We start from the raw sequence: 27,584 nt of genomic DNA on the forward strand, positions 1-27,584 counted from the left end.
TGATTCAGCAGCTGCATTAGTTGGGGAAAATTGATGCACATTTCGTATGTCAGAGAGCTGAATCCCAGAGAATGGTACCAGCCTCCCAGCAAATGGTTTCTTTATATAGTTCCATCCATTTATTGTTTGATTGGACTTTCTGTATATTAAATTCAAGCTGTTCTGCTGCTCATGGGTATTACGGTGCGTTGGCTCGGTGGCAAATAATGAAGGTGATGGGATTTTACAGCATCGCATTACAAAGGAGCCGTCCCCAGCCTCATCCATCTCTCCATCAACTAGCTTGTGTGTGAGGTGGCACTTATATTAAAACGATTTTTCTGATTCACTTAAATGACACTCATTCCAGTCCTGACACCCAGAATATGATTACATGAGCTAAATGCAATCTTCCTCCATCCAGTCACGGTCAGCAAAGGCTCGGCTCTCTTCCCTCCCCAGGCCCCACCCTCGCACCCACCCGTCATCTGCATTGAGCTGGGCGGAGAGAGGTAGGGTGGGCAGAGGAGGCCTGTGTTCTGGCCTGAGAAAAGCAGACGAGACAGAGGCAGGGGCCTGGACTCATTCTGGAGGCCATGGCAGCTGAGCCTTTTGGCAGAGAACTTTGGATGCCCAAAAGCATTGTGGTAACTCCTTTCTCATCACAGACAAATCCCCACTAGATGTTGCTTTGAGGTCAATACTGTGGATTCCTTCCAAGAGATTGCTGGGGGCCTGGACCCTGTTTCCCAGAAAAGAAAAGTGAACTTGGATATCACCAGGGGATAAACATTTAAGACTATTCAGTAGAGTATCAGCTTCCTGGAAGTGGCTGGTTGCGTGCAGGGCCACCTGCCTGAGGACATTTGGGGGGAGATTGGGGGGGCTCACAGCTAACAGTCTCTGCTCCTCTCCCTGACAGGGAAGAGCTCCCAGCTGTGACAAAGCAAAGCGTGGACAAAAGCCCTATATGGCCTGGGACAGGAGCTCCCTCCTGGGTGAGGAAAACAAAAACACTCAGGGAATTACTGAGGGGTTCTTCCTCTCTCCGAGGAGGGGGAGGGCCATGCTGCCTTTTATTCATACTATTTTGAGGCAGAATAATTGCTGCTCCTCCAGGAAGAATCATGTTTGTGCTTAAAGAGGGCAACCCAAACAAAACTAAACAGAGAGGAGAAAGAGAGATCGAGATCGATTTTGAGGGATTCCAGAAGAGAGCTGTCAAATGGGCACCAGCCTGGAAATCCCTTTCCAAAAATTGCAGCAATTTAAATTGCTGGGCGGGAAGACAAATCCAAAGTAATTCTCCCAGTGTGAAGCACCCCAAAGGCTCAAATCCCACCAGTGCAAATTAATCTTCCCCTCTGCCAAGCCCTGAAACCCTCTGGCCCGTTCCATGTTGGAGCTACCACAGCTGCTGAGTTTAGAGTGGCCTTTCTGTTTCACTTGTGAGACAAGGCTGTCCTCATGGCAGGGAGCACCACACCCAGTCCCTTGCCAGGTACTCCATAAATGCTGCCTGGGGTGAAAGGAAAGTTCCATCCAGGTGCAGATGCTCCCCGCACTGGCAGCACCAGGCCTACTCTGAGAAGCTGCTGCTACAACTCAGGCTTTTGGGAGTTATTCGCTCCGCGCTGAGGTCTTGGCGGCCCTGGGCCTTGGAGCCATCCTGCAAGGCCTTGAGGCCTCTTCTTGCGAGAGGCTTCTCCCAGGGGTAGAGAAGGTATTTAGGACTGTGTCTTCTGAGCCAATCCCCTGTTGCGGGAGCTAGCGAAGCTCCCAGCTGGCTTGGTGGGAGCAGGACCAACAAGCACTTCCCCAGAAAGCTTCCTGTTGCTTCCACCTTCAAATAGATGCAGAACTGCTCATTTCTGCCATCTCCGCTGCCACCACCCTCGGTCCCAACCACCATCATCTCTTACCTGGATTATTGTGGTAGTTTCTCCCTTTCAGTGTATTTGCCACCCACCAGCCAGAGCAATCCTTTTACAACATAAGTCAGCGGCTCAAAGCCCTCCAGTGGCTTCCCAGGCCAAACAGAGTGAAAGGAAAAGTCCTTGTGGTGGTCACAAGGATCCTGCATAAGCCACGTCCCCCATCACCTCTCTGGCCTCATCTCCCGCTTCCGGCCCTGTCCCCTGCTCATTCGGCTTGACCATTTGGACCTTCTTACTCTTCTAAGAAGAGCACACCAAGGCCCCTCCCTCCTGATGGCCTTTTCACTTGCTGTTCCCTCTGTCTGGAATGCTGTTCCGCAAGCTATCCACATTCCTTCAGATCTCTGCTCAAATATCACCACACTGAGAGGCTCTTCTTGACCTCCTGGTACAAAATAGCACTGCCTCTGGCTCCACCCAGCCGCCACACTCAGCACTCCCTGTGTGTCACATCATCCTTTATTTTCTCTGTAGCCTGATATGATGGCTTTATTTGTTTATTTATTAATTATCGTCTGGTCCTGTCCACTAGAATGTAAGCTCCATAAGATCAGAGACTGTTTTCTTCACTGCTGTATTCCCAGTGCCTAGGAGGTACTCAATAAATATTTGTTGAATAGATAATAGAGTGGAGGGGAACATCACAAGGAAGAGAGCTTCTCTATGGCTGCCCTTCTGCTCCTCCCTGGCCCGAGTCCGCAGGGGGCGAGGGGCGGGGGGTGGTACATAGCCAAGTAGCCAAAAGCAGAGACAAGGGCTGGATGCAAACTTTCGTTTCAAGAAAGTCCCAGCTCTGCTAAGGCTGAAGTCAGAACCACAGAATGCCCTGCTTCGCCTCGCCGTCTCCACTCTGCTCGCAGATATCCTGTCTGACACAGCAATATGGCTAACATCCGGACGGCACTTTGGTTGGTTCTCACATGGCCAGAAGATAGTCATCAAATGAGAAGACTGAAGCTGGGTAAGCTGAGGTATAACCTGTTTGCTTGAACAAATATTCATTGAAGTCCGTAATATATCAGGCCCTGTGCTAGGCATGGATCATGCAGTGATCTCTGGAACAGAGATCTGCCCTTGAGGAGCTCACATCTGGGGGGAAAGACACATAAACAGCTGAAGTTAACAAAATATGGCAATGACAAGACAGAAAAATGCAAGGGCTGCAATGAGAAGCAAGAGGAGGGTAGCCAGCTTCTGGAGGTCCAGGAAGGCCTCCTGGAGGAGGTGGTATAGGGCTGAGTTTGAAGGATGACAAGAGTAGGCCAGACACAGGAGCAGAGTGAGGGGTAGTCTCTGGAGCACCAGGAAGAGTGTTTGAGTTCAATGGAGGAGAACTGAGTCTCATTCAATTCATTTTGCCTGTACCTTACATTGGGCTGACATGCAATCATAGTGCCTGTGTATTCTCAGAGACAGCCATGCCACTTGGAGTACAGGAGGCACTCAATAAATGCTAAACAAGTGAAAGATTTCTGTTGGGATGCAGTTCTGTAGCCTCTCTTAGGAATTTCAGCCCCAGAGAACTGTCAGTTAAGAAATGTCAACAAAGAAAAGATTTTGAGGCCATTTGTTCCCAGTAAGTGTCAGAGGATCAGAGCCCCCTGGGCACAGACCCACCACTATGCAGGCAGGCACTGTTAGCCAGCGTCCAGGGCCAAGGCACCTGGGCATTGGGAAGAGGGTTGATGGGCCTCAGAGGCAGTGGATAAAGGTGTAGACAGAATTTCAGGGATTGAAGGATTAACAAAAACAGATCTCAGGCTGGCTCCACTCTGGCACTGGGGGGAGCCCGATCAAGTACCCCATTCCATGGTGTGCCTGTATTGATCTCCCAGGCCCTGTCTCTAGGCCTTGGCCTCCAGGAACCTTGGACAGGTCCCTTCCAGGATTGTGTTTTAAAGGGAAATGCAAATCACCTGGAGGCGGCTTTGTGCTTGGAAGAAGTAAAAATCGATTCTGTTTTCGTTAAAGTGATTGTTGGACACTGTCAAAAGCTCTCTCATCTCAGAGCACAGGGTGACAGATAGGCTGCCGGTCTCAATTACATAACTGAGCCAACCAGCAGCAGCGGGCCATCTCATTAGGCACGGACACTGCTCCGTGCCCTTCCCTAAGATATTCAAGAGCAGCCTCATCCCATCCAGGCCTGAAGCTGGCCCTCCACGGTCCTTGTGGAGGCTTGCTTACAACGCTTCCTCCTGCATGCTCCCCTCTTCCCCCCAACCCCATTCAAGCTTCCCCCATGGACTGGCTCAGGCAGCCCAGGCCAATAGTGATGCCAAGCAAAGTCAAACAAAATTAAGAAAAATCTGCTTTGAAAAGTTTATATCACATAATACATTCCCAAACTAGTTATGTTGGTCTTATTTAATATTAGGAGTTCTATGTTATCCCTTACCTCTGTTAACTGAGATAATTGGGGATTTATTTTATTTATAGCATCAATTATGAGCACAGAAATTAATCCTTGAATGGTGCATTAGGAAACTCAACTGTCAAGGGGGCTCAAGGCAAAACCTGGCCACAGTGAGGGGGTCTTCCCCACCATTACAGGAGGCTGCAAAGGAAAGCCAGCCTCAAGCCCTGACAGCAGGTAAGCTGTTATTGTTCTTGTGTGCTTAAGGTATTTTGAAGAATTAAATAAGCAGTAATAATTGGCTACAGGAGATCCCTCCCTGGAGGACACCTGAGTAACTCATCAGCGAGGTGTTGGGAAAACAGGCAGAGATGGCAAACTGAGCCAGGAAGAGCGAACGCCTTCATTTGGCATATCGGCTCTCCGCACGGCAGCCGGCCTTGCTTTGCAAAGGAGCTGGAGACAGACTCTCTGCAGACTGGAAATAGGAACTTGGGGAAGGAGTAGGGAGAGAGGGTCTGGACAAAAGAGGGAGGTGTTTGCTGGGAGCTGTTGGAAGCAATTGGACCATGGCAGAATATTGGTCCTCGGTATTCCATAGCCACTCAGGGCTCAAATGCCAGTGCAGAGTAAGAAAAAGATGGGTTGAACAAGGTTACAATTAGCCAGTGAATGTGGTCAGGACAGAAACCAGCCAGGGGAGAGGGAACGGTTTCCAGGGTCGAGTCAGCACCTCCAGTAAGGGCAGGAAGATCCCCACAGCCCCGCGGAGCAGCACAGGGGATGATCTGACAAGAGTAAAAACTGTTCTCCTCCCTCCTGGGCGGCCACACCAGGTTAGAGCACACACAGAGCAGGTGCTGCAGGCTCAAATCTTGGATCCACCCTCGAGAGAGGACAGGTAGGTCTAGAAGGGACTGAGAACAGTATCAGGCCAAGCAAACGGAGAAGGTGCCCCATTCATACTGGCCCATCCATTAAAAGGCATTCTGCCAAGCACCTGCTATGTACAGCCAAGCAATGAGCCTGGAAATGGTGCCAACTGCCAGCTCAGGTCAAAGTCAAAGCAGCTTCACCCAGCAATGACCTACACCAGCCAGGGTGGAGGGAAAGAAGAAGGCTGCTTTCTCATTACTTGTTGAGTTTAAGGAAGACACCACTAAAGGCTTCCTTTCTTGCCCATTTGATTCTCCTCCCAGAGGCCAGACATTTTCATATACCGAGAAGGTAAAACAAACTTGTCCTTTGTTAGGTGTGGGGCAAGGAAGTCCACTGGGCTCACAGTAAGGGAAGCATGCCTCTCCCCTGTGCAGACATTCTTCCCTTCACTCTCTGGCAGAGGCTGCCTCTTTCTCCCCAGGAAAGTAAATGTGAGGCCACGATTGTCCATCCCTGATGCTGGACTTGACCCCTGATCCACACAGTGAATGCCAAAGGAAGTCAGCAATTTCCCCAGCAAGAGTAAAACACTGGATTTTGCTATAAAAGCAGCCATTAATTTCTAAGGCAGTATTTAAATTGCCCAGAAGGAAATGTTTTATTTATAAAATCTCTGGGTACCTAGTACAGTGCCTGGCATATAATACTCACTGGGCTGATGCTTTCCTGACTAGCAATATGACTAGAATAGAATATTACACCCTGAGGCCATAATAAAAAAGTAATAACCCTGAAGGTCTGATTTCTACTGAAGGGCCCTGATGGCGTGGGGACAAGTGGAGTGCTAGAGTGAAAGGAGAAAGGGCACTGGAGACAGGCAGACTGGTATTTGAAAAGCAGCTCTGCCCCTTATCAGCTATGTCTGCAGTCTCCAACCCTGGGCCATGGACCAATACCAGTCCGTGGCCTGTTAGAGACCAGGCTGCAGAGCCCTGCCACCACCTGCCTCTTCCATGGAAAAATTGTCTTCCATGAAACTTAGGAAGTGGGGGGCCCTACACAGCAGGATGTGAGTGGCAAGTGAGGGAGCAAAGCTTCGTCTGCATTTATAGCTGCTCCCCACCGCTGGCACCACCACCCGAACTCCGCCTCCCCCTCCCCCCGCTTCCCCCACCTTCCACCCACCCTCCATGCGTGGAACAATTGTCTTCCATGAAACTGATCCCTGGTGCCAAAAAGGTTGGGAACCGCTGACTATGTGACTATGGGAATTTCCTTAATTTCTCTGAGCCTCACCTTCTGCATCTTCATAGGATATGGAATTTTTCTTACAGGGCTGTTGTGAAGACAGAGAGAGAATATCTGCAAAGTGCTTAACACATAGCTGACACATCGTAGACAATCAGATGCTGTTACACTACTGATAAAAAGTAATGGGCAGGTGGCCAGTGAAGTTTCCATTGATGTCTGAGACGATCCTATTTGAACTCTGACACCCATCAACATGCACTGTTTTTCTCCCCATGACACTCCCAAAGCATCCCTCCAGTATCACGAGACCCAACGGGCACACCTGAGGGCAATGGGCAGTCAGAGCCACATCAGGAGCTTGACCAGCAGGGGGGCAGGGGGCACCTGGCCACAGGTGAGGTCCCCTTCAGGAAGGCGAAAAGGATGTTCAGGGTCAGCTTAGAAGGGATAAAGATGACTCTTCCTGACAGTCGCCAGCTCCCCAGCCCAGTTTATACCATTATTCCAAAAACATCACATCTGCCCCCTAAGCCAAGAGAAACAAGGTCAAATGACCAAACTTTCTTCCCCACTCTGGGGAAGCGGCTATCTGAAAAGAGAGAGAGAGAGAGAGAGAGTGTGTCTGTGTGTGTGTGTCTGTGTGTCTGTGTGTGTCTGTGTGTGTGTGTGTGTGTGTGTGTTGGAGTGCGAGGAAGGGGCAGGATGGCTCTGTCAGACAAGAGGGAAAGGGAGTGCCCCAGTCAAATGTGGCCTTCACAAATGGATGAGATACCCTTGCTCTCCCAGTTGCTACTCCCTCCCTCTGCCTCCCTCCCTCTCATTTGTGGCAGAATGACAAATGTAATCATTTTAAAAGATCCTGTCACCTGCTCAGTCATTCCCAATAAGTACCCACAGAACTATGGAAAAACCAACACCACCACCATGGGGTTTTGGCCAGGAGAAAAATCAAATCATCAGGATGCCACCAACCAAATTGTCAAAGACCAAATAAAAAGCTTCATGAATTCTCCATCAGCAGTATAACGCTTCCTGACCTAAGCAAATATAGACCTAGCATATGAATTGTGGAGGGATTTCGCATTAGCCTCAACGGCTTCCAACAGCTAAAGCGGAAACCCCTAACAAATCTATGTCTCCATAAAGCTGCCTTTATTGGCTCTAATCCTGTTAGGGTGCAGACTGTAATCTCCTTCCTGAGCCCCCTTCCTTTAATGGAACGGTTCACACCCCAGCACCATAAATGCATTTCGGTGACCTCAGCTAGAAAGGGGACTTTGGAGAGATGGGAGAGACAGAGTCACCGTGATCTCACGGAGCACCTGTCCCTCCCTCTGATGATATTGCTGCTTCTGTGTCTGACCACATGATCCATTCAGACCATCTCACAGTCGCCCAGGTAGGCCAGGTCATTCCATCACTGCCTCAGGCTGAGAAAGCAGGACTGTTCCTCCTTTAGTGATAAAAAACAAATCAGGTGCCTTGCTTTGCAGAAAACCCAAGTTCAGTGTCAAAGAAATTCTGCTCAGGGCTACTGCACCCTTGAGCATCTGTGGTAGCAGAGAAGAAAAGTAAGGCAAAAGAGAAGATGGCCTGAAAATATACTATTATACAAAGAAGAAACGTAGAAGGATCCAAAAATCGTGCCATTGGTGTCTTCTCTTAATGGAAATCTGAACCCTCCTTCCAACATTCAAGGAATTTCCCCCCAGCCCCCTTCTTCCCCACCCACTGTCCTGTCTTTCTCCTGGTGGCAACCCTTATATGCACAGACACATAAAAGAATGCAGCCATCTCCCCACCCTGAGGCATCACACACACACACAATGTAAGGCTGAAAAAAGAAGCGGTGACTTAATTTTTCCCAGTTGTATAAAATACATGCCCCACCTCAAAAAGAAAACTCAGTTCTGAGCAAGCTACCACCCCCAAACAGAACACTCAGGAGCGCTTTCCCCTTCAGATGCTGCAACTTCCCCTGCTTCCACAACCCGGGTGACAGGCCTCCTTCCTCCTGTCCCCAGTCCTGACAACACCCAAAGCTTCCCGGGCCATCCAACCTCTGCCCTCGTCTTGTCCACGAGCGCTGACTTACCCCAGTGTGGTCATGGTGACAATGGTGTACCAAAAAGAGGCAGGGATGCTCGTGAACTTGCTGGCCGAGGAGCCCTTCTCAGCATAAAACATCACAGTGGCAAAGATGATGATGGCCATGGTGAGGGAGAAGAGGAGAAAGCCCAGTTCAGAGGCACAGCTCTTCAGTGTGTAGCCCAGGATCCGCAAGCCCTGGGAGTGGCGGGAGAACTTGAAGATCCTGAAGACGCGGAAGACGCGGAGCGTGACAAAGGCCCCGGACACGTCCTCGTTGTCGGTCATGACCAGGCCGATGTAGTAGGGCATGATGGCCACCACGTCGATGATGCTCATCACGCTGCGGATGAAGCGGTAGCGGCTGGGCGCGGCGAAGAGCCGCAGCAGGTACTCCACCGTGAAGATCATGACGCAGGCGGTGTCCAGGCAAAAGAAGGCCACCGAGTAGCGCTCCCCGCACGGCAGCTCCTTGCTCCCCGGCACCGTGCCGCACGGCACCGTCTCCACCACGTTGGTGATGACCGAGACGGCAATGAAGAAGCCAGTCACGTAGTAGAAGACCAGAGCCATGGTGCTGGTGTGCGGGTTCTCGAAGGCCCGCCACATGGTCTGGCGGAAGCTGAGCGAGGGCATGGACTCCTGGTTGTTCTCCGAGTCGTTGTCGTCCATGAGCCGCTCAGCGTTCTCCCTCTTGCGGTCTTTGTACTCCTCGTAACAGCAGTCGCCGATGATCTCGGGGAGGATGCCGTAGAAAGCCAGCTCGTCGTCGTAGGCGGAGATGCACTCGTAGCGCGGGTAGTGCAGCTTTCCCGTGCGGTAGAAGTTGAGCACGCAGCGGAACACCTCCGGGTCGCGGTCGAAGAAGTACTCCTTGGTGTCCTCGTTGAAGAAGAACTCCTTCTCCGTGCTGCCCAGCAGCGTGTCCGGGTAGCGCTCCAGCGTGGTCCTCCAGGTCTGGAACCTCCGCCCGCTCACGTTGAGGACGATCAGTTCATCCTGCCGCTTGTTCTTGTCGGCCGGGGCTAGGGGCATGGGGCAGTTGGCCACCGGCATCCACCCGATGGCCGCGGCCCGGGCAAAGGGCAGCCAGGCTGCAACTCCGGCCGCCATGGCCACTCCAGCTCCTGGGCCGGCAGCTGCGCGGACACTTTGCACACCAGCTTGGAGTTAGTTCAGCGACCCCTGGGAAACGGGAGGGGAGAGCAGAGAAACGCGTGAGCCCATACTGATTCACAGGTAGGAAATGGGACACAGGGAAGGGTCATTGATGCGTGAAACGGCAAAACTCTCCAAAGCAAACGAATGAAGCCGAAATCACCACCACAGAGAAGGGACCTGGTGCTTTCCCGTCCTCCCCAGGTAGAGAGAGCACCTAGCACAGGGCAGTGCAGCTGGGTGAGATCACCAGATGTTTCTGACTGCCTGACAAACTGTCAAGTTCCAGGAGGGCTCAGGAGCATTTGGAGGGAAGGCCTCTCTAGCGGGAAGATCTGGGAAGACGCAGGTAATAATCAGCTTTGAAAGGTTATGGCGTTATTATGAATTTAAATTGGGAGAGGGTAAATGAGTTCTCATTAAACGAATTTAAAAGTGGGATAAACATGCTAATTTTTATTTCATTCTTCACCCACCAGGGGAATCAGGAATGGGGCGTAGATGAAGGAGATCAGGTGCACACATTCTTTCTACTCCTCCCTGGTGAGGAGGAGGCTGGGGCTGCCCATGTCTAGAAGATTCTCTGAGATGGCAGGTGACCACAGTAGGCCCAGGGCTTGGTCAAGCTTTCTCCCCAGCTCCCACAGAGAAGGCTGTCCTTGGTGGAGAGGTACTCTGTGGGACACTTGGCCCCCACTCCGCCCTAACAAACCAAAGGCCAAATGCAACCCCCAAGGCCAAGAACGAAAAGGTGGAAAGCCCAACAAAGGCCCCCCCCAACCCCCCAAGGGCCGCCTGGAATCCCGGGTCAACCGGCCTCCAAAGGGTGGCCCCCCCCCCCAGAGGAAGCTGATCCACGCTCACTGCCATCCCTAGATTCCTTGCCTCCTGTCTCCATCTGCCCACCCTCTGTTTCTCCCTCGGGTTATATAACAATACTCCTTCCCATGCCAGCCTCTCTCACCTGGCCCCCACTCCACCCTCAGATATCTTTCCAGAGCTGGGACACCTTGTCCCTTCACCCGCACCTCTCTGAACCACACTGTGTACACACTTCCCCATCACCTGCCTGGATGGAGGGAACAGTGACATGGGGAATTATATTTGGCTTTGGGAAACAGATTTACCTTCCCAAATCTGGCTTTTTAAAGATGATAGTGAAATGACTCTGCAGTCCCCAAATGTGTACCATCTGTGGGAAGGCATGTGGTGACACAGAAACACACGTAACGGCAACGGGAAATTGCTTGGGGTTGGCACATTCATCTCCACTAATCCTAAACTGATCACACAGAACGAATCCTAGCTCAGAATTATTTAGACCCTCTGGGATTCAGTTGTTTTGACTCTATGTTTAAATAAACAAGGCAGAGGTGAGTCTTGGAATATATATATTTTTTGTTACCCAAAGACTCGTAGTGGGATTTGATCTTCATCTCTGTCTGCAAAGCTGCTTCGCCTTCTCCTGACTTCCACCTCTTCTAGGTTTTTCAGATCTCTACCTCCTCTCACTCCTGAGCTGTCACTGGACTTTTCTACTTGGATGCCTCCACAACTGGACAAGTTTAAAAAGGACCTACCTCCTTGCAAAAAGCTGCTTTTCACCTTTTGCTCATGGTATCCCTAACTGCAGGCCTGTCACTTTGACCATCTTTCTCCAAAGAGTTGCCAAATAACGAGACCGTAGCTCTTACTGTTCTCACGAAGGCCCAAAGTCACTCTCACTGTCACCTCCTTTCTCCTGTTCCCCTGAAATCCATTGTGTTCAGAGCAATCTCCCTAAAGCAAGATTCTGATTGTGTTTTACCCCACAGCCTACAAAATAAAGTACAAACTCCTTGGCCTATTATTCCAGCATTTCTACAATAGATTCTGGCTTCAAATTCCAGCCCAATGGCCAAAACACCCATCCTAGCAAGCCTGGCTCATGGACAGACACTGGGGAGATCTGTCTCTGGACCACTCCTCCTGCTGATGGGAATATCTGTCACCTCCACTGCTCCTATTAGGATCCTACCATTCATCATTCTCTGTGATGCCTACTCCTCTCCCCACTATGAGATTCTCTCCTTCCTTTGGGCTCTCAGGACTTTGTTTACCCCTCCTCTCTAGCACCTATCACCCCCCGGCCAGGATTACAGATACTTTATACATGTCTTATTAGTAATAATGGCTGACAATAATTGAGCATTGACTCTACACATGACATTAGACTGTCTCCCAGGGATTATCTTATTTAATCCTCACAGCAACCCCAGGAAGAAGAATCTACTGTGTCTCCCATTCCACAGATAAGGAAAGCTAAAGCTTACTGAAATGTAGCAGTCTGACAACCCAAAAGTGCAGAACAGGGACTCCACCTGAGGCAGTTTGCAGAGTGCTGACTGTGTGCCAGGCACAGTGCCACATGCTTACATGGAACGTCTCAATCGATCCCACCAGCAACCCCATAGGGTAGTTGCCACTGTAGGCCTTGTTTTGCCTACAAAAGAAAGATGAAGCATACGAAGTTATAAGAATTATCTAAAGGATGTAATAAGCAGGCAGAGCAATTTAAACCCAAGCAGTCTCCATGTAGAGTTCGAGAGTATACCCTCTCTCCCGATTTCCCTATCCCACACTAAGGTCTTTAAGGAGAAAGGCCATGATGCCTCAACTTTTATATCACAACCCAGGAGGTAGCGCAGTGCACTGCATCGGTAGGTACTCAAGCCGAGAACCCTGGTTTTATAGACACTATTTGCATTCCATCAATTTTACTCCACGCCTTGCTAATGTATGTCACGGGTCGTTAAGGGTAGGTGTTCTCTCTCCAAACAGTAAATTCTGAAGACAGATCTGAATCAAAAGAATCCAGTTCAAGTGTCTGCCTCTGACCCAATGTACCCTCAGTCAAATTTTCTCAAGGAATCAATCTCTGCCTCAATTTCCCCATATGCATGCTAAGGGGAATTTTCATAGGTCCCTCTGCTCCCTAATAAAGGGAGGTTGGTTCAGTTGCTACTGAAGACGACAGGAATGACAATGACATTTCCCATAAGCATCACCACTCAGAGAATAGAAAAACAGCACAAGTCTGATGAGCTCTTTATTATAGGAACGGAGAGAGCTGAGGAAAGAATGAAGATGGTTCATCCACAGCAGTGGGTAATCCACCAGCCACTGACAGAAGGTTCGAGAACACATTTTATATCTGTCCTGCATTTTATATCTTTCTTCAAGAAATTTATCCTTATACCTAACTATACTTTCTTTAGGACTAGGAGACTTTGTAGCTCTTCAGCATACACTTAACTAGGTTTTCTAAGGGACAAGGGATGTTTGAGAAGCAAGCCCACAATTTAAACCCTGGTCATAGATTATTCCAATTCAGACTTAGTTAACATTTACTGAGCGCTGACAATGCTCTGGGAACTGTCCTAGGCACTTTTACACACAACATTTAACATATTCCCACAAAAATTCTGTGATGTAGTCATTTCTGCCACAGATTACAGGTAGGAGACTGAGATTCAGAAAGTTGCCTTCAAAGTGGCTAATTCCATGGGAGCTGACGATTTTCAAATAGACTATCAATCAGCTCACTGCCAAATGACTTTCCTGATACAGGTGTAGCCAAATACTGATGTTCCCTACAGGAAATAGCAGGATGCAGAGACTCCTCCCACCCGCTTCCCTCTTTCCCCAGGCAGCAAAGAGCAAGGGCTCATGAGGCCTTGCATTCCAGTTTCAGTTCTATCTCGAATTTGTGAAAGCAAGCCACTGTCACTCTCTGGGCCTCAGAGTTTTCATCTGTAAAATGAGAGAATTGGAAAAGAATGTGACAAGGGACCCTTTGGCTCAAATAATCCCTGATTCTGCTAGATCCAGGACATCAAGGCTGTAGCTCAAGTCTCACTGAGACCTCTTCATGACACTCGCCTATGCAAAGAGGGAAGCAGAGCATTTGGGCTTGTTGCTGTGGGGGTGGAGTTAGCCTGAGCCTCATCTTAGCAAACGGAGTTCTGGGAATTCCTGATAAGAATAGTGCCCAGAACAGGGCACACAACCTGTGTCACTTGGAACCCAAGGCAATCCAAGGTGTAGACCATCCATAGAGCCCCTGGCTACCCTCCTGGAGAGTAAAGGGGACCAGGCTCCCAGACTCAGGGACCTGGACTTCTGACTTTTAACATCCCTGCTTTATCCCAGAATGGAGCTCAGAGAGGCGAGACATTGAGGGGTCCAAGTGGCAAAGAGTAAAAGACCACCAAATCAGGAAGTACCCTGTGGAACCCTGCTTGGCCAGACTCTCAGCTCTGCCCCCTGAGAGGATATCGCCCTTACCCTTCCATTCTCCAAGTGCTGCTCCACCCTGACTCCTAACCCTTAATGCCACATACCTGCCCCTGCTAAGTGGAGCCCTATCATGCTACCCTCTCCACCCCACACCAATCTCCTATCCTCCAAGGGCCATGAATGAGTATTTTACGAACTGCTTTCAGACGAATACTTGAGAGCTCAGGGGAAGGAAAAAACAACCCCTCCCTATCTATCATAAAAGTCTCTGGTCCCACAGCCAAACCTTTACCCCATTCCTAATCCAGGACAATCTTCCTAAAGAAGGCCAGGCAAACACCAGGCTGTCTCCAGAGGCTCAGAACCTGTCCCCTGGTAAAACGTACCAAAAAAGGAGTAATTACCCCATTGCTACTTTGTGTGTGTGTGTGTGGGGGGGGGTTTGGAAGGGAAGGACAAGTGTCCCACCAGATACCATGCCCAAGGCCATATTGGCCATACCTGACACACAACTCTGCGGGTATGATCTGGCTCAAGTAGGACTTCTCCACGGCTCATACCACGGCGCTCACCTCCCGGAGCCAGCCTGGGTATGAATTCTTGCAACAGGCACAACAGTGCGGCCCCATTTCCAGCCAATGGCACTGCACATGCCTCAAATGCCAAGGTTTTACTAGGACGTGGACGCCTTACGAATGAAAAATCTGAAGCTATTTTTGTTTTTGGCAGAAAGGTTTGACAGTGGGAAAGATGTGGGGGGAAGGCAGGAAAAGAGATTTGAAACAGGTGAGCTCTGAAAATGAAAAAGGTAGAAAATCCTGAAAAAGGGAAATATGTTTTCCCCTGCTCTAAAAAGTCAGCTGCCCCATTAAGCAGCTTCTGTTTTGGAGGCGGAGAGCCAAAAGTGGGCAGAGTGACCAGATAGCCTGTCCTGGGGTTCGGCACCTAGTTGAGGATAGGCATAAGGTAGCAAAAATATCATGTCACCAGTCTGCCCTTCAATGACCTCAGTGGGGAGCCTCTGGAAACTTACTTTCCACAATCTTACATCACATCCATTAGCCCAGAATAGGGCCAGTCTGGGGACAGGAGAAAGTGTCCATGAGCCAGGGGGTTTCTCCTGTACCCACAAGACTTGGGTAGGTCAGCATAAAATTGACAGGGTGAACCAAGCTGGGGATCCTTGGGGCACAGGCCTGGAATGTACACACTGATCCTCTTCTCCGACAGTGCCACTCCTAGGCTGGCCAGGGCACTTTCCTGAACTCTTTTTTTCTCCAGCCTCCTCAACAGCAAAAGGGAACAAGCTACTAATCTTTCTTCCTCTGGGGGTCCCTTGTGTACTTGCATTTTGTTGCATTCAAGTAGCGACAAGGAAAAGCAAACACATCAATTCCCTTCTGTGTGCCAACATGTCCACATGGGGAAATGTACACATGCTTTGTATTGAATTGGTGCACGCCCAGGAGCCCTTTCTACAGACATTGAACATCCAGTCTCCCTCGAAGTAACGGTAAACAAGGCATAAATTTAACCATCACGTACATTCATGCAAAATACAGCAACGCACGCCTGGCCTTACAAGCAGATCACACTGTGCTTAGGACCCCGAGAAAGTTCAGACACTCTCTCCTAAATGCACGGAACCTTTTCCTTGCTGTAAGAATTCCAGGTCTGGAACCTCTGCCTGTTGCTAATATATCAGGGCTGCCCGGGCTAAAAGCAGAACATCTTGGACCTGATTCAAATGTCAACACTAAGCAAGCACAGGAATTTAGTTGATTCCAGGTAACTTCGCCCAGCCCCTCCACCCCCACCCCCAGTGTAAACACCTCGCAAAGTGAGTCTTTCTGAACTCCCCTCCCCAGGGCCGCGATGGCCCTCGATGTCACGCAGAGACCTTTCCCAGAGCTCGCGGGGTGGAAGCAGCGTCGGGCAGGACCAGACGTACGGGTCCCCAGCCTTTGGTAGGCACATCGCCAGCTTGCGGGGCTGGAGAACTTTGCGAAGCGCCCCAAACCGCTCCTGGTTTCCACTCTCAGCCATTTCTCTCCTTCTCCCCTCACAAAGAGCGGGGACCGGGCAAGCCTTCGCCACCTGCCTCGGGCACCCGCCGAGGGAAGGCAGGCCAATGGAAAGAGGGCAGAGGTTCACACCCCACCCCCAAACCTCACAGCGCCTCGCTGTCCGGAGGTGGCTCCACAGCCCGAGGGAGCCGACGCCCCCAGGCCGGCTGCCTGCTCCCCGCGGCACGCGCCCCACCCCCAATCTTTCCGGCGCCCCAGCGCCCACCCACCCGGGCGCGGGAGTGGGAGGGTGCCGCGTGGGCAGCCGGAGCAACAGGCGTGGGAGCAGCGCTCCTCGCACTTCCTGGCTCCAGAAGGCTCGGTCGCGTCCCTCTTACCTTCGGCGAAGCAAGCCCGGGCCCCGCGCCCCGCGCCCCGCGCGCGCGAGGAAGCTGCGGCCGGGAGCCGGGGGCCGCGGAGGCGCCGAGCGCCCAGCAGCGCGGGGAAGCGCCCAGCAGCCGCCGCTTGCGCGGCTCCTCCTCGCCAGCGAAGTCTCGCTCGCTCCCTCCCTCGCTCGGTCGGTTCGTGCGTCCGTCCGTCCGTGGGGCCCTCCCTCCCCCGCCGCTGCCGCCGCCGCCGCCGCCGCCACCGCCGCTGCTCCAGCCCCGGCTCGGCAGCGCGTCCCTCCCCGCCTCGCCGCTCCGCTCGCGGGCTCGCGGGCTCCCTCGCTCGCTCCCTGCCCCCGCCGCTGCCGGCGCCGTGCGGACCGGAGCCCGGCCGGCCACGGGCTGCCTCTCCCGAGGTCCCTCTCCCGAGGGGGTGGCTGTGGGGGCGCGGCGCGGGCGGAGCGGAGCGGAGAGTCCGGGGGAGGCGGCGAGGCTGCGCCCTCGGCTCCCTACCGATCCCCGCGGGCCGAGCGGCCCCAGGCCCGGCCGGAGAGCTCCGAGTCTCCAGGCAGCGGAGCGAGCGAGGAGGAGGACCCGGAGTCTCGCCGCGGGAGGGTGCCCAGGGCGAGGGCGTGCGAGGGGGAGTGACTCCGCGCGAGGGTGTGTGTGCGAGTGTGCGTGTGTCTGTCTGTGTGTGTATAGGGGCGCGCGCGTGAGCGGGGGTGGGGAGACGAGGCAGAGCTAGTGCGTCTCCCCGGCGAGTGGAGGAATCCTAGGGTGTGCCTGGAGGTGGCGGAGTGTACCGACGCGGGTGTGAGCGCCTGTGCTGGCGAGGGTGGGCACGGGGGAGCGTGGCAAGGTGAGCTTGGCTTGGGGTTAGGGGAGGAGCGGAGAGTACGGCGTGAGCGTGAGTTCGGGGGCGTATGTGGCTGGGGACCCGAGCAGAGGTGGCGGGGAGCGCCGGCGTGTGCGCGCGCGGAGTGTGTGCACCTAACTGGGTGTCTCTTTCTTACCGACTGTCCACACGGCAGCAGCACCGGCTTGACGCCAAGCCCGGCCGCCTCGGAAAGTGGAGCCCGCCGCCGCCGCGCAAGCTTCCTGGCTCGCCCCAGGCTCTTAGCTCGGTGTGCCGAGGCTGGAGAGGTCTCAGGGCGACGTACTGCCCTTAGCCTACGTAAGAGCACCCTTGGAAGGTCAGGATTCGCCCTCCTGTCCCGCCACATGTTCCGAGTACCCAGAACCGAGTCTGGATTAGGGAGCGTGAGCTCTCACACCCGAACCAGTCCCCTTCCTCCTGGAGCCGGCCCAGTCCCCACTGCCCTGTGCCTCGCCTGCCTGGGATGAGGAGTGGGAGGTCCGCATGTGCCCACAGACCGGGTATCCGGCCTGGATTCCCACCCTCAGGGCCGCGGTGCGCGGAGGGCGCAGTCCCCGCCGCTGGGCGGACCGGCGGCTCCGGCTTTCCCGGTGTGGTGTCTCCAGCCTCTGTGCTTGGAATCCCGGATCGTGGCCTGGCACTTGGGAGGAGAGGCAGCTCCGTGCCTCGGCAGGGACGCGAACGCTTGGCTTGAGCGATCACAATTCTGGGGGTGGAGAGGTGCGTGCCGCGACAGAGACCTAGAGAAATGCAAAGTGTGCGGTGACCGCGAGGGTGTGCTTGAAAGGGCTGTTCTAGATCCGGGGCTGGAAAAGGACCTCTCTGAGTCCAGAACCGGGCTTCTGGCTTGTGAGAACCCCTAGCCCTGTTCCAGATCCAAGGGTGGGGCTTGGTAAATTGTGGTCAGAGCCCTTGTAGGAGGGACCCTGGCAGCTTAGAGCCCCGCATTCACTCACTCTCGCACTCTCCCCAAAGCCCCCTTCAGAGTGTCCGTCTGAAAGGTGCACAATTGGCCCTTCAAGAGGTGGGCGTGGGCTTCATTAGCATTTGCCAGGAGTCCCGAGATTTGCATACAGTAATAATGATTAACAACACTGCCACTCCCTGGCAGACAGGGGAAGAATTCAGGGAAGGCCCTGGCACTGCTCCCACCTCCCTCTTCTCTTCCCTCTGGGGAAGAGCTAATTTTCTCACTACTGCACACCTCAACCGCTCTGAGCCCTGGGAGCCTGGGTGGTGTGGTCTCAGGAGGGGCACTTTCCTTCTGTCCTCCAGCCCATGTTCAACTAAGAAGAGTTAAAACGCAGTATTTTATTTCTGCCCAGGTTTGAACTCCGGTACATTCCCACCGTTGTTTTGCATCTTGAGGGCAGCTCAGGGTCTGGGTCTGCCTCGAAGCTTGGAGGCTTTGGGGGACAGTTAGCTGGGGACATCGTTTCTTCCCTGGAGAGGTCAACTATTGGGACAATTGTGACCTCCTAGGCTTTGTAAGTCCTGTTTGAAGACAGGACACTGGTTCGGACACTCCCCTTCCCCCCACTCGTTCCTCCCAGGCTCATAGCTCATTGCCGAAGTGAAGTAGCTGCAGACCATTCTCTCCTTTCTGTCTTGAAGATCCAGAGGAAAGTATGAAAGACTTCGGTTTCTAGTCCAGGCCAGTGTGGTTCCTGTTTACCAGCCCTTCCTACAACCAGGTGACCTGGAAAAATAGGAGAGAGCAAGTGATGGGGAGGAAGGAGGTCCCTCAGCTCTGGCAGCTGGAGGAGCCGCTGCCCAGGAGTGCCGTCCCCCCCAGCGGCACCCCCAGCCCTCCAGTGCATCTTCCCAGCACTGCCTGTGCTCCCCTTCCCCCTCTCTGCCTCCGGCCCGGCCTGGCCGGGATTTTCACTTGCTTTTCCCCCATGACACGGCCGCTTTTCCTTTAACTCTCAGCTTCTATTTAAAAAGCTAATTTGGGAGCTTGTCGATGCTCCCAATTCAGACATTTTAAATAGGAACTGAAAGTCAGGAGCTGCCAGGGCACTAGATTTCCTCCCCTTGCCACCAGCACAGGCGAGGCATCTGTTCAGTCACTCCGCTGCCCTGGCCGTGTGTGTCTGTGTGTGTGAGCACCCGCGAGCTCAGGGTGTGTTTCAGGCTGTCTTTTCTATTTAAAGACAGTGCTCCTATAGATGACTATTCTTTCTGTGTGTGTGTCCTTTCCAAGCTGTGCACACACGAGGATTCTTCTTTAGACCCGTGGCTCCGGCCGCTATTTGCGGAGCTTGTCACCGTGTGGACTGTGAGGGTAAGAGGCAGCCCGGCTCAAAGTCAGCCGCCTCTTCGCTGACATGCCGGGCTGGTGTGTCTGCGTGGCTGTTTCCCAGGGCTGCTCTGCTCAGGCTCATTCTTTGAAGCAGTGCCTCAGAGTGTCCTTAAAGGTCACTCCCACCCTCACTGCTTATAGCTGTCCTAATCTGCCCCATACCCGGGCAGGAATTTGGGGGCTGGGGCTGTTCCTCTGAGAGTGGCAGGCTTTCTACATTCAGGGTGCTATGTGCCTTGGAGGTAAAAGGCACAGACTTTGAGATCAGACTGCCTGGGCTTGAACCTACCTTTGCTGTTAACTAGCTGGGTGACCTTGGGGAAGGGACTTAGCTTCTCTGTGCGGTGACTTCCTCATCTCTAAAATGGCAATAAATAATACTATCTACTGTGAAGACCAAATGAACTATCACAGATGAAGTGTTTAGAAAAGTGCCTAGAACATGGAAAAGACAATGTAATTGTTGGTTGTTTTTGTTGTTCAAGGTATGAGTGGTGCGCTCAGGAAGTGCAAAGAAATCTGCCTGAGGAGGAAGATAGATCGTACTGGATTGTACTGGATCTGCTGGATCGTACACACACACTACACATAGTCACAGACACATCCACGCACGTGATAATAAAAATGCCAGGCCACAGCCCACAATGGGTCGAGTTCACCTTGTTGAGATAGCTAATTCCCTAAGCCCCAGAAAAGATGCTTCTGGTGAAGGAATAGCAGAGGATTGTAGGGATGGGGGTGAGGAAGGGCTCAACCACGTCAAAGCCCATGGGGCATTTTCTGGGGGCCAATTTCATGTTGGAGAAATAAGTCCCCAGGACCCTCCCTCTCCACATGGCCCCAGCCACCCTTATCTACCCAATGACATCCTGCAACGCTTTAGGAAAGTGCAACTCCAGTGAGGGACTCAGGAGGGGTGGCTTCTCATTCTCCTCGAGTCTCCCCTGGGGTTTGGGGTCCTCTTACTTCAATCCTGCCGTTGCCTCCCATCCTTATTCCCACAGCCGGGCATGCGAGCATGTCCTCAGTTGCCGACAGAGTTCATTTCACCTCAGTTCATGAGCGCAGAAGGGGAGGAGATGGGGACCCAGGAGGCTGCCAACAGGAAGGGGAGTTCTGAGGGACTGAGAAGAGGAGGGCTGTCCAGGGACCCAAAGCAACATTGCAAGTCTTTGGATTGCATCAGGCTTAGCATATCAGCCTAAAGTGGAGGAGTCGCCATATGCTGGGCTCCTTGCTAGATCTTCGGTGCCCCTGCACTGCTCATATTACCACCATTTTATAGACAGGAAGACTGAAGGTAGCTGGTAGAGAGGGGCGCTCCAGAGGGATGTGAGGCTGCATAGCTAGGGGGAAGCCCCGAACTCTCCCTCTGCCACTCTCCCAGGATGCTGGCTTTTCTCTCTTCTGAGAGTAGAGTGGCCTCCTCAGTCAGATGGAGGGTCTATCCTAAGAGGTCACTCTTGATCTGGCTCTCTTGGCCTCTCCTGTGTTTGGCCTCCGTAGGGTTGAATGTGAGGTAGAGGCTTAGTGTGTCTCGGTTTGGGACGTGCCCTCTGAGTTTTCTTCAGGGTGAAGTTGGCCTGAGGAGTTGGTGGTGTCTGGCGTTCTCTAGTTTTCCAAGGTGAGGTAGGTGGAGATGATATAAATGCTGAGGAGTTTTGCCCTCACCCTAGAAAGCCAGGGGGCTGCCTGCTGGGTATTGGCCTAGGATGTCCAGCTTGGCCAGGCCAGGATGTGCTGGTGGCCCTGATGGCTGAATGCTCACAGCCATCAGATGCTTCTAGTCCCTTCCTGATGGTGGAGAACCCTCACTTCCTCCAGCCCTAACTCCATTTGGGAGGCCAGCGGTGGCAGGGGCATCTCATTAGTCAATACGCTCCGGCCAGTTATGGCAAATGAGAAGCCATCACAGTTGCTGGGCTCCAGTGCATCTCTGACAGTCAGCCCTTCCAGTGGACCTTACGCCAGCCTGGCCCCTGCTCCACCCGAGGCAGATCCTAGGGGAGGCATAGCTCTGGTGGAGGGTTTTCTGCTTATCAAGACCTCTCTTAGAGGTAGAGGCCAGGGAAGGAAGAGGAAGGAAGGAAAGGAGGAAAGTAGGTATGAGAAGGGGAGTCAGGTACTGGGAGGAAAAAAAAATCCTAACTGTTTGTTTAGTTTCTTGCTAGAAAATTTGGAGAAGGGTAGGTGAAAGCTGGGGATAGAGCTCTTAGGTGCACTGACCTTTGTTTTCCGCTGCTGGCTCCTTTCTATCTGCCCTTTTCCCTGGAGAGTTTGTGCAAGCCCAGGGTTTCAGGTTCACTCATATGCTTACAATTTCTTCCTGAGCTCTCCCTGACCCCGTGACTGTCCACCATGCATCTCCATCTTTGTGCACAGGCACCTCGATGCTTCCTCTCACCACCCTCCTTCAGCCTTCTGCAGTCAGTCGTTTCCTCGAAATACCCTGTTCTGATCATTTCACCTCCCTCACTTCCTTTCTGGCCCTACCTTCTTCCACTCACTCACTCACTCACTCCTTTCTTTCTAACACATAGACCTTTTCTCCATTACCTGACAAAAATCTCGTCCTTTCACATCTTCATGCCTTTGTATATGCTGTACCCTCTTCCAGAAATGCCCTCTACCACTTCCTATTTCTTTTGTCTTCCTAGCAAACTTCTACTCAGCCTTAAACCTTAAATACCCAGTACAAAGGTCACAGAAGAAGTATTGGTAAAGTCCTCCCCCATACCCCAGGATGAACTAACCTTTCCCACTTTGGGCTTCCCCAGTCCTTCCTGCATAACTCAAATATGGCTCTTATGACCTGTTCGGTCTCAACTGTCTGCATGGTAATATCCCTCTCTTTAAGCTGTTTAAAGCAAGGACCATTGTCTTAGCTATTTCTGAACCCTAGCTCAGTGCCTGGCACCTTGCAGATGCTCAGTACATTTGCATTATGAATTTATTTCCACCTTCATTCCCATGACTCTCTTGATTGTATGTAACTGAAAATATGCGATAAATTTGTCAATCGGTCAGTCTCCAAGTCCTATCTGATTGATCTTAAGCACTAGCATGAGGACAGAGAGAAAAGACGAGGGTGTTTGATTTTTGGCTGGTCCTAGATGAAAAGAGCCCCAAAGCCCTCCTCTTCCAGTGGGGAGGGAAGGAAAAGCTTTCTGGATCTACAAAGTGAGCCTCAGTCAATGCTGCCTGCAGAGACCTGGCCAGTCGTCTTCTCTTGAACCAGATTGGTTTTCAGGGAACTCTTTTTTTTCCTTTCTGGCAGAATGTCAATCACATACCCAGAATATCACCTCTGTGGGCACAGCCAGGGTATCGTCAGTTGGAAATGTCTCTGGTTGCCTGCAGCAGTGACTGTTTACCATAAAACCAGTATGGAGGCCTGTCAAAAACCCATTCGCCAAAATCCCTAGCATGGCTCAAGGAGATGCCAAGACCTTTAAGTATAAAATGTACGAAAACCACATCAGCAAATCTGGGACAGTGGAGGCTTAGTGCTGTGAACACGGGCTCTGGGCAGAACTGGCTTCACGTCTTGGCTCTGCCATTTACCAACTGTGTGACTTTGGGCAAGCCACTTTACTTCTCTGGTATTCAGTTCCCTAGCCTGCAAAATGGGTTACAGTGATGACATCGACTCATAGGCTTTGTGAGGATTGAGTTAGATAAAGCATACATATCTCATGGAAATGACAAATAAAAATGTTGGCTGTTATAATATTGCAACTGAATCTACACATGTCTGAAACTAACTCTTTTAAATCTTAGGCACAGCTTTATAAACAGTGCTTGTTTGTGAAGAAGTTTAGGCAGGTCACCTGAGTTCTTTCCATGTGATTATTGTTCATACTGGACCTTAGGAAATGTGTGAAATCAGAGAAGCTTGTCCCTACGCGCTTTTCACATTGGTTCCTCTCTCCATTCTGTGGAACCCTATTTGTCAGCCATGCGCTTCAGGTGCCCGTTTCTCTCATTCAGCAAGAACTGATAAAATTATTTAAACTAATGTGTGACTATCTCATCCAGACATACGGTATTCCCATTTCAACAGACTATGCCTTAAGGCAAGGCAGTGAAATAGAGTAGATGGGGCTTCAGACATTCATCAGCGTAATGGGGAAAGTTTGGGGGGGCTAAGGAGGCTCTTCCTGACTCCACGGAGTCCTGTGCTCTCATAAAGCTGGTCCTATTGATGCAATTATAAGCAACAAGATGAGCTGTTTCTGAACCCTACAGCTAGAAAATCAAGTTTCCACCTTTTGCAAAGTGTTGTAATAAGGGAATTTGGGCACCAATTTTATGCGCCAACCTCCTCTTGGTAAACAGACATAGCTTATGATCACCAAGGCCCCTTCCAACATGGTGCATCTATGATACTCATACTCAAGTGCCTTTTTTCTTAAGAGGTCTGGGCTGAGGTTGGGTGTTTTTGCCTCACTGGGTTTGTGGGAGACCCAGCTGCAAAATCATCAATTGCTTTAGTGAGTCAGCAAGTAAAGAACAGTCCAGCTACTGTGCCCAAATTGCAAAGTCATAGGTGGTTTCTGGAGTTCTCTACAAAATCCTTGTTAAAGGTAGTCCTCACGGCTCTTAAAGTTCTTTATTACGGAAAATTTCAAACATGTACAAATGATGAGAGAATTGTATAATATACTCCCCATGAACCTATCATTTAGCTTTGATAATTATCAACTCACGGCTAATCATTTTTATCTATACTCCACTCACATACTCCCCCCAACCCCCGTAATTTTGAAGCAAATTTCAAATATAATTTCATCTGTAAATATTTCAGTAGTTGCATGCTTGTTATGGCCAACAAAATCCATCTCTCCAGAGGAGAAGTTCTTCTTCCCTCCCCTCAGGATGCTAAGAACGTAGAACGTTTGGCCAGTACCTACATCTGTGCCCAGGAGTGGTCCCTGGTTTAGGCAAGTTCAAGGGCTTACTGAATGCTATCCAAAGTCTGTCCTGTTCCCTGGGTAGAAAGAGGCACCCATAAAATGCCTAGGAGTGGTGTCTCCACGTGATTTGGTGTCAGCAAGGTTACTGCCCAACAGCTGTGATGAGGCCCAAGCTGAGAGGCCAGAGGTACAGTCATGAATCCTAACTGGATTCATCATTTTCACACACATTGCTTCATTTGGCTTTCATCAATTCTTATTGCACTCCCATTTTACTCCCATTTCACAGATAAGAAAACTAAGACCTAAGGCCACACAGCTAGTGTGACAGAGACTGACTAGATGCTATTCAAATTCGGTTCCTCTTTTCCACGAACACAGTTAGATTGTATTTTCCAGATTCTCTTGCAGTTAGGTTTGGCCATCTGACTAAGTTCTGGCAAGGTAATATAGGCCAGTCCCGTAAAAAACATCCAGGGCAATCTAGTACGTTCTTTCTTTCTCCATGCATTGGCTGAATGGAGAGAATTTCAAGGGCTTAAAGAGGGCAAGGAAGGAGCCTGGGTCCCTGGATGACTATGTGAAGCAGAGACCCCTCTGAACTTTCTTTGGACTGTGAAATGAGCAAAAAATAAACTTTTATTATGCTAAACTGCTGAAATGTGAATGATACGTGATGAAGTAGTAAGCCTACCCCGACCGATACAGTGGCACAGATAGGATTTAAACCCTGCTGCGTCTGACTGCGCCTCTGTTCAGAATCTTCCCCTACGCCACACGGCCTCCAGGCACAGCGAAGAAGAACCACTTTTAAGAATCTCCTGCATGCTCGACGTTTGATAGAGCTGTCTTCAAGGACCTCACACCTTAGATTTGTGATAGCCACTAGCCATACAGGGCAGTTTAAGGTTTAAATTAATTAAAATTAAATAAAATTTAAAATTCAGTTTCTGAATTGCAGTGGTCACATTTCAAGTGCTCAACAGCCACATATAGCGGACGGCTACCACATTGGACAGTGCAGATAGAGGACATTTTCATCGTCACAGGAAGTTCTGTTGGACAATGCACCCTACCCCAGGCCCCTGCAGAGAAGCTGGAAGAAGCTGGGGATGCTGTTCATGGGAGGAGAGAGGGTGGTCTAGCCGGCAATCAGGTTACCACAGGCAGAAAGTCCTGTCTCCTGCTTCCAGCCTTGGGTCTTTGTTCCTGCCTTTCCCAGTCAACTCTCTGGCTATAAGCTTGTGGCCCTGTACTCCCTGGTAACATACTTCAGATGTGACTTCCTCAAACGGAATGAGCCCTATCCGCCCAGGGCTGCGTCTCTCAAGAGCAGGATCGACAAGCCATTCTCCTAGCACCTGCACAGAAGCTGAGCGTCAGGTACCAAGAGACTGGCAGAGGACCCAAGGCTGTGCTTCCTGGCCTGGACTAGGGATAGGGAGGGAATTTTCTAAAAATGGAAACCCAACCATGGAGGTTGGTACTTCAGTTCCTTTGCTGCAAAGTAGCCAGGGCAATTTTTCAAAACATACCCAACCATGTTGCCCCTTGCTTGAAATCATTCTACAAGCCCCATTGCCTGCCCTCAGAATTGAGCAAATATATCTCAACAGGTCACCTGCTTTTATCAAATCCTTGCTTATTTCTGCTTTTCCACTTTCCACTTACTACTCCTGGGCCCTTTGAACCTGGTGATCCTGACATATGGAAAGAGCTGAAAGTTCTCCAAAGCCCCAAGTTTCCTTGTATCCCATCCAGAGAGACTGGAATCTCCAAAATCGTAAGCTAAAGACTCCTTAACTAATGCCTGAGTCAATTTTGCAAATATAGGTTCAATGTTAGCAGGCTCCCTCTTCACTCCACATTACTGAAGTGGACAAAGAGGGAAACACACAACGGCCCTCTTAGTGAATTACAGCACTGCTTGCATTGGTGAGGAGGCAATGAAGGACCGGATGGGAAGTGAGTTACAGACCATTTTTCTCTATTTTCTCTAGAACATTCTTTTTACTTCCCATTTTACCCTATCCAAGTGCTACTGAGTTGAATGTAAGTCCCGATTCACGGTACTGTTTTGGCCAGAACACACGAGCATGCCTTGTCTTATCTGTAACCTCTGCCTCACCTACGTGTAAACAGTGGAGCCTGGCATTCAACAAACATTTTATTTGAACTGATAGGTCTTTATCCACTAATGTCAGCTAACAAACACTTATTAAACAACTCATTCATTCACTTAACACACACTTCTTGAATGCCCACAAATTGCTGTGTTGGGCCCATGGTAGTGAACAAGATAAACACAGGCTCTGCCTCCTTGGAGCAGAGTTCATGATTTAAAGAGAAAGACAGTCAATCTGTGCTCTGCACCGATGCTTAGGTTTACTAAAACCTAAGCTGGGCTCAGTGAAGCCTTAGGGGTGAAAAGAAGTTAGACCTACAAATTCTCAAAATAATCCCATGAGATAGATCTACTATTATTCCCATTTTTCAGATGAGGAATTAGAGGCAAGTGTCACACAGCTAAAGTAGTGGTGGAGCCAGCACATGTGATAGGGATGTGCGTGGACTCTAGGGAAACACAAGGAGGGGGCACGTGGTCCAGCTTGAGTGGTCGGGAAAGATGCTCTGGAGGAGATGATATCTGAGTGGAGTCTGGAAAGAGGCAGGAATCCACCAAATGGGCAAGAGGATGATGTGAACACCAGGCAGAGCAAAGCTATCAGGGTCTGAAACATCTCAGCCAGAGGTGGAGCACATCCGGGCCAAGGCTGAGGAAGCCACTCCATAGAGGTCTCATGTGACAGGCTAAGGAGCTGGACTCTATCCTGCAGGCCACAGGGTGCCACTCAGGGCTTCAAGCAGATGCATGGTGCAGTCAGATCTTATTTAAAAAAAACACTCTGGCCCAGCAGTGTGGATAATAGATTGGAGGAGGACCAGATGGGAAGCAGGGGGACCAATTAGCAGGCTATTGTGCAGTATTCCAGGAGAGGGATGAAGAGGGATTCAACTAGGGCAATGGTACTAGGTATGGACAAGATGGGGAATGAGATAAATATATTGGAGGCAAAAATGATCAGGACTCTGATTAGCTGGATATGGAACAGCCCAAGAGGGTCCCAGATCAGGCTGTGCTTCCTGGACAGATGAGAGTGCCAGTCT

General features: G+C 51.1%; 2 protein-coding genes across 2 annotated transcripts; one reads left to right on the forward strand and one right to left on the reverse strand.

Annotated features, from left to right (window-relative positions):
- Nucleotides 1–8,464: 8,464 nt before the first annotated feature.
- Nucleotides 8,465–15,980, reverse strand: LOC105810583 (potassium voltage-gated channel subfamily D member 3). The gene is made up of 2 exons (XM_012644607.1): nt 15,574–15,980; nt 8,465–9,675 (listed from the first exon to the last, which is right to left on the reverse strand). The coding sequence occupies exon 2, from the start codon at nt 9,601–9,603 to the stop codon at nt 8,494–8,496; it is 1,110 nt and encodes a 369-aa protein (XP_012500061.1). The 5' UTR covers nt 9,604–9,675; nt 15,574–15,980; the 3' UTR covers nt 8,465–8,493.
- LOC105810565 (pollen-specific leucine-rich repeat extensin-like protein 1) lies at nt 15,802–22,879 on the forward strand. Its single transcript, XM_012644581.1, is given in 8 exon segments — nt 15,802–15,893; nt 16,735–16,933; nt 17,350–17,442; nt 17,602–17,682; nt 17,684–17,785; nt 17,788–17,872; nt 17,875–17,915; nt 22,778–22,879. Coding segments are annotated over 8 exon segments (795 nt in total).
- Nucleotides 22,880–27,584: the final 4,705 nt, after the last annotated feature.

The sequence above is a fragment of the Propithecus coquereli genome, unplaced genomic scaffold (assembly GCF_000956105.1).
Source record: "Propithecus coquereli isolate 6110/MARCELLA unplaced genomic scaffold, Pcoq_1.0 Scaffold215, whole genome shotgun sequence".
NCBI lineage: Eukaryota > Metazoa > Chordata > Mammalia > Primates > Indriidae > Propithecus > Propithecus coquereli.